The sequence below is a fragment of the Urocitellus parryii genome, chromosome 4, assembly GCF_045843805.1.
Source record: "Urocitellus parryii isolate mUroPar1 chromosome 4, mUroPar1.hap1, whole genome shotgun sequence".
NCBI lineage: Eukaryota > Metazoa > Chordata > Mammalia > Rodentia > Sciuridae > Urocitellus > Urocitellus parryii.
The window spans coordinates 98,421,711-98,428,508 of record NC_135534.1 but is presented as its reverse complement, the minus strand read 5'-3'; the positions used below and the strand labels follow the sequence as shown (position 1 = coordinate 98,428,508).

Genomic DNA, 6,798 nt, shown 5'->3' with positions numbered 1-6,798 from the left:
TTGGAGGAAGTAAATTCTGAAAGTCAGTTTTGAACAACACAGTCAGTCCTATAAATCAATATGCAAACATGAGTCCATGACTTTTTCTGATGCTGCTCTTTGATGAATAGCCCCATTTAGAGGCAGGGCGGATTTTCTCTTTATTACCTTCACAGTGTGTCTAACCTCCATCTCATGCATCTCAGCACACTAAAATAATTTTAAAATCATCAATAAGATGAGACCACTCAAGTTTAGTGATCAATTTCCTAGCCTATTGGATAAAAATCAAGTCAAATTACTGTTGGTAATTTAAAAAATAACCCAGCATATAATAATAATGCAAAATTATTTATTAGTAAAAAAGAGAGAATTTGTTCATTATACAGAAAAATAAAACAATGGAACATTCCCTACAAAAATGTCAACTGTGAGTTGACAATTTTTTGTACAGCAGGCGTGGTACTATGACCAGGTTTGAGGACTTCATCTTAATACCTATATTAGCATCAGAAAATTGAAAACAGTGACATGTAAACTGTGATATTTTGTTAACAGGTTGCATAAAACAAAGTGTTATCTAGATGTGGTAGAAAAAGTAGCTATACCCATGCCATGTTCCAAATAAGTGTCGTTTCTATTAACTATAGCAGATGTCACAGTTTGTTTCCCTCTTATAGAAATCACTGGCAGTGGCTGCCGAGGGTGCGAAGTCCATGCAGTCGGTGCTGGGGTAGAAGTACTCAGCTGTTCTGACTGCCTCCAAGTGCTCCGCCTCACAGGATGCGCAGTAGCAGACAGAGGCTGGGGCTGCAGGGAAGCAGTTGTACTGGGCATTCGAGGGCAAATGATGGTAGGAGTAGTCTTCCTGAGAATGGCCATGGTTTAGGGTGTCCAGATAAGGGGGAGAACTGTAATTATCCGGAGGGTATGAAGGCAGCTGAGCCGGTGAGTAACTGTAGTCTAAGGAGCCAGAGAGAGTGGAGGAATCTGAAGGTGATCCTGGGGTCTAGAGAGTGAAAACCAAGGAGCAAAGAGCTCAGTAACTTAAATAGGATCAAAAGAAGCAAGCACCGTGGATTTATTCACACAGAGTAAGAAAATTAGGGGTAAAATCCCCAAACACAGAACCCAAGTCTGCAGAAGTAATTTTATTTGCTGACTACATATTTTCATGATACCACATTCTGTATTTACCTATTTCTTTCCAACAATAAATTGCCTTGCTTTACTGGCTTCCTTTGTTATTACCATATATTAGAGGATGTTTTGTTCTTAAACCACAAAATCCTATTGTGCTTTGGATCACCTGTATATTGAATCCTGCTGTTTGCCACAATATAAGGGGCAGGTGGCACCTTGGATATTTCTCCACACCCTTGATGGAGAAGAACCAGGTGAACACGGAATCTGCCCAGGGAAAACTTGAATCCAATAGGACCCAGCCTCTGGGCTATTTCCCATCACACAAGTCTTGTTCCCTGAGGAAAAAGGTACACACTTCCTTCTCTTTATGCAAGTCACCAAGAAACTTGAAGGCTTTCTTAGAAGGGCAATAGGTGTTTGGGGCCCAGTATTTTCCCCATGATAATATGCATATTCTGTAGTGTTAATTTCAATTCCTTCTAAAATTTAGTCTGATGCCCATATAGACGTCTGAAAAAAATCAAAATAAAAAAGTATTCAAATTTCTTCAAAAAGAAAAAGAAACACTTTAAAGTTTTAAAAATTATGAGTTTCTAAAATAACTAATATCTATTAATAGAAACCTTACTTCATTTAAAAAGATGACACATTTTCAAACACTTGAGATCTACCTAGAACACAAAATTCAAATTAATTAAAAGATTAGGCTTCATTTTTACTAACCATCTCAGACCCAAATGAGTTCCTATGCCTACGGCAGATCCAAATAACCAGTTATTGGAGTCAACTCAGTAACAAAACAACAAAACCCCTTTATCTGAATTAAATTTCATAGTATGTACAAGCAGCCTTAATCCTGTTTTCAAGATCTCAAAAATCCAAGGGCCATTGTTTAAACTACCGATTTCTAAATTAGTAGATGTTTTAACTTCACAATTTAAAAAACATTAAGTATTACCAGGAAACCTTTTTATTGCCACATATCAACTTACTTGGAAAATCATAATTGTGTATCCAAAGGCTTATGCTCTGCAACTGTGACTATCTTTATACATTGAATTTTAAATGATTCCTTGTTTCTGGATGGTTTCCTTGTTGATAGACTTTGTATAATTTCTCAGGAGATGACGCAAACTCTTACAAAGCATCACTACCCCAGAGTTAGCAACAATCAGGTTGTATAAAAAATGAAGATAAATTACCAGGCTCTGGTTAAAGCAGAAAGGGGTGGCCGGGAAGCTGTCTGGGAAATAGTGTGGAGGACTTTGCGTGCAGTTGGGCAACGGCTCTGACAGTGTGTCAGTCTGAAGATAGGAATCAAAGATCTGGTCCAGGCAGCTTGGATTTTCTTCACAAGAAACACAAGTGTTAAATTCTCGGGGTTGAAAATAATTTGGTGTGGAAGACATCGATTCAGGCTCAAAATACAATCCTAGAAGAGAAGGAATTTTTTTTTTTTTTTGCAAAATTGCAAAATGGATTTGAATGGAGTTTTCTTCAAAATTTTAAAGAGTTACTGTTCTAGGAAAAGCACTTAAGAAATTCCAGAAAAGTAAACAGGTAGGCAGTAACTTTTTAGTTATCTTAGTTAATTCAAGTGTTAGTGAAATGAATCTGGTTAACATTGTGGCAATTGGCTTTCAGTGTGGCTAGGGTAAAAATGAGGCATGGTGGCCTGACCTGTGTCCAAGTGTCAAAGTGGAATAATGGTTCAAGCCTCTGCCGTCATGGACTACAAAAGCATCGACAGCCTGCCCCTATCTGTAATTCAGGTAACCCTCTTAGAAGTAAATCAGAGGTATGTTCAAGGCTTTAAGAAAACTTCTGATGCTGTGGGAAATAATTCTCTTGATTCAGGGTTATTGTCTTCACACTTAATAATTTAAATTTTGAGGAGAGGGTTTTGAGTAGTGACATGAATGACGATGCAAAGGATAAAAATGGAAACCAGAAACTTCTTTATGGAAAACAGTACTACTTATTTAAAATTACAAAAAGCAAAGCATTTTCTTAGTGGACGTGTTAACAGGAGAGTACACTGAAAACCATGTTAAATACAAAACAAAAACAATTCGGAAACATCACTCCTTTTCCATTTTAGTATTAATAGGACTGACATGTAATAATTATCCTTAAGTGCTCAAGGAAGAGAGGTTTAGAGTATGCCCACCAAAGGGGCTCAAGGATATTGAATTTTTCTTTCTTTCTCTCTTCTTCTTTTTTTAAATCCCAAGTTCCTTTAAGTTAGAGTGACACATTCAGTGGGAACCCCCATCAGCACAGGTTTTCTTATATATGACCTTCTTAAACTCTTACCTGCTGAGTGGCATAGGAAGGACTGTTTATGTAATAGATTTATTCATATTGGGCTGGGAAAACTTACACTTGTTTGAACTGCTTTCTGGGAAGAGAGAAAAGAAGGGGGAGGGAAGCCCCTGTCGGCTAGAAGCTAAATGAACAAGAACAAAAACATATTTTAGTGTCTCAGGATGTTCTATATTCCAACTACTAGTGCATTAAAAATATATATATATAACATATTCTAAAAAAATTCATCTTGTAGTCAAGTTGGGTTACTTGCAGATGAAAAACTGGGATAAATGTGAAGAACATGGTCTTGGGACAGAACAGGCAGCAGAGAAGAGACAGTTCAGAAATGAGGGCAAAAACCTGCACTAGTTTCCTTGCTGGGCTTGCATCTGGAGTCACTATGCCTTTTTCACCTTCTGATTGGTTGGATTCCAATTAAATGGTGGTGCCTATCTTAACCCCTGAATCAAGCACTGGAAGACCTTTGAGATGGACCTTTGAAAAAGTTTTTAAGGGAACTGTAATGCGGGCTGTACTGACCTGCAGAAGATGGTGCGACTGGATCTGAAAGGTGGATACTGGTGCCTCCGGACAACTGCCAAAGCAAGAATATGACCATGAAGCAAAGAGAAGCATATCATACAGGGAAAGCTAAGACTCGGACGGGAACTGTTTCCTGCTGCTGTAAGGTAAGCCAGATTCTTTCTTCTAAAAAAGGTTGTCTCCCTTAAATACAACCAATGCTATATATATATATATTTTTTTTTTAGATTCAACTTTTATGTTTTTTGTTTGCTTGGGTATTTTTCATGATATTAGAAATTTAATATTAAATTTTGATACACTTAATTTTTAAGTTGTTAATTTTGATAAAAATAATTTTTATGTTACAGAAATGTAACACTTTGAGAAAACTCAACAAAGTGCCTTCCTATTAAACTATTTAGTTTCCAATAGTGAGGAGTCACATTTATATAATTCAACTAGAACTTAGTTGTTTTCCTCAATTTTCACATAATATCTGATTTCTTAGTCTTAGGAATACATTTTTCTGAAAGAACATAATTCCTAACTTTGTTAAGCCTGAGAAGCTAAAAAATATTCACAGTCTTACTATCTATGAACTATTAAAATAGAAAATATTTTCTTAAAGGTACAATCAGGAGTTGAAGCTGATTACAACAGTTGAAGTAGAATCGACATTCTAGTCTAAGGTCAGGAAATATTTCAGCTCTTTATATGTTTTTTACCATTTTTAAATAAACGTTGCTCTTTTCATTACTGTATTTTAAACTTAATGTTTATGAAACTGTGCCTTTAAACTATTTACAGCAAAGCAGCCTGCATTTTCCTGTTGAATGGATAATTATACTAATGGAGTAATTTAGAATTTTTTTTTTTTTTTTTTTTTTTTAAGATTTCAGGTGGCAGCTTTAAATTTTAAAGGGACAGTGTTGCTGTGGGATTCTGGTCTGGGAAGTTGATCTCACCACACCTCTCTTGGGTTCCAGGGCATACTCACTTCCGTACACTGAGCTACTGGGAGAACTGCACAGTCAGCCACTGCTGAAACAGGAGGTGGTGTTCATTCTGAAAATGATCCATGCTGTAATGTCATGAACCAGGAAGCTGGAATCCTTTACCAGCTCTTTATGCAAATATTTGGCTACAGCTTGAGCTGGAGGACTTGGAAGGAGTGGGTTTTAAAAAATCTGTTTCATTGTAGAGCTCTCTTTAACCCCATTTCTCCCCTGGATTGGCCTGTTTGCCTGCTCCCTGTTATCCTGTTGTTATCTCCCCGAGGTATGTTTACAATATCCTACTTGATATTATCTTTCTAGTCATGGGTTCACTTTCTACTTTGTCCAAACAATAAAAAGAAAAGCACCTTTCTCTTAGGTTTCAAACAGCACAAAACCTACAATCTCTACTTTATAAAAACACATCAAGGCTGTTAAAAAACAAACTAATGATTAAAAAAAGGTAAATTATATATTTTGATAAGTACTATCTCTTTACCCTGAAGACAAAAGAAATGTGTCAGTGTATGAGAGAGAGGGGGGGAGGAGAGAGGGAGAGAGAGAGGCGGGGGCAGAGAGAGAGAGAGAGAGAGAGAGAGAGAGAGAGAGAGAGAGAGAGTATTTGCAAATTGATCTGGTTGACAGTGTTTTTAAGTTAAATTATCAGTCTGGCATGCACATGCACATAGTTTCTCTGGCACTGCTTGAGATCTGATATTTCTCTCAAACTATAACTTCATGTTTTCATGCTTAAATTTTTAACTGTGGAAACTACTCTGACTTTACAAAAAATTAAGATAAATTTCTTCCTGTTTTGTAATATTTGATACTATTAATTCTCTCTCTGGCTTAAAGTTTCCCAGAGGTGTCCTTTAACAATTGAACAATTGAAGATAATCTCCATTAAGCTAGAAAGGCCTACCTACACCAAAGAGCAGGCATAAATTACCCTTGGGTATTTGCCATCCTTGACTACTGAATATACTTTTGCAGCATTCCTAGAATCTCAGATCCATCTGATGGCTCCCAGTGAGGGATTTTATATCTGGCTCACCTTCTGAAATTATGTGTGTTACTTATATGTGCTTGTGAAGGAATAGGCTGACAAAATCTTCCAGGAAGCAAAGTAGTATTTTTCCTGCAAGGTGCTGGGTCAGGAGTCCTGCTTTATTTCTCCCCAGGAGTGTGTGTGTGTGTGTGTGTGTGTGTGTGTGTGTGTGTGTGTTTATGTTGGGGGTGCGGATTCAGAAAAAGTAAGTCTTAACTGCTCCAGGGAAACTGATTAGATACACAAATGAAATGCTTTCCACTTGCTTTACCTTCTGTAGCTTGCTAACAAGGGAACAGTGGTTAAACCAGTCTGTAAGGACCCTATAGCAATAAAGTTGCTTTGCCCAAATGGGATTTCTGCAGGTGCAGTTGAGGCAGAATTCTAGGAAGTATCAAAGCTCATTAGTGAAAGATATTGTTTTGTACTGAACATCTTGACTGGGACAGTGGGGAGGGGGAGGGTGTTTCAGACCTAATTTTATTAATTATATATAACCATCTCTGAACTGAAAGGATCAAAGTTATCAAACTCCTGCTTAGTATGGATGGGTTTTCTGAAAGAGAACTTAGAGAGTCAATAGGTGGGAAGGTTTTTTAATGCTAAATATAATACTAAATATAAAACAACCTTGGTCCTATCTTTTGCTCAACCAATAGCAACTGAAAGACTGTGAACTTTAGCTATAATAGAGGAATGCAGATTTCTGATCTACTTATCCCCTCTGGTTATTATATAAACTAAATGAGACAATGAGTGTGCAAAAGTACTTTTAATGAAGAACCACTGTGAAGC

The 6,798-nt window shown here is 37.0% G+C and overlaps 1 protein-coding gene across 1 annotated transcript; it reads right to left on the bottom strand.

Annotated features, from left to right (window-relative positions):
• Nucleotides 1–372: 372 nt before the first annotated feature.
• Pou2af3 (POU class 2 homeobox associating factor 3) lies at nucleotides 373–4,024 on the bottom strand. Its single transcript, XM_077797722.1, has 3 exons — nucleotides 3,976–4,024; nucleotides 2,328–2,557; nucleotides 373–988 (listed from the first exon to the last, which is right to left on the bottom strand). The coding sequence occupies exons 2-3, from the start codon at nucleotides 2,532–2,534 to the stop codon at nucleotides 620–622; spliced, it is 576 nt and encodes a 191-aa protein (XP_077653848.1). The 5' UTR covers nucleotides 2,535–2,557; nucleotides 3,976–4,024; the 3' UTR covers nucleotides 373–619.
• Between the last annotated feature and the right edge of the window lie 2,774 nt (nucleotides 4,025–6,798).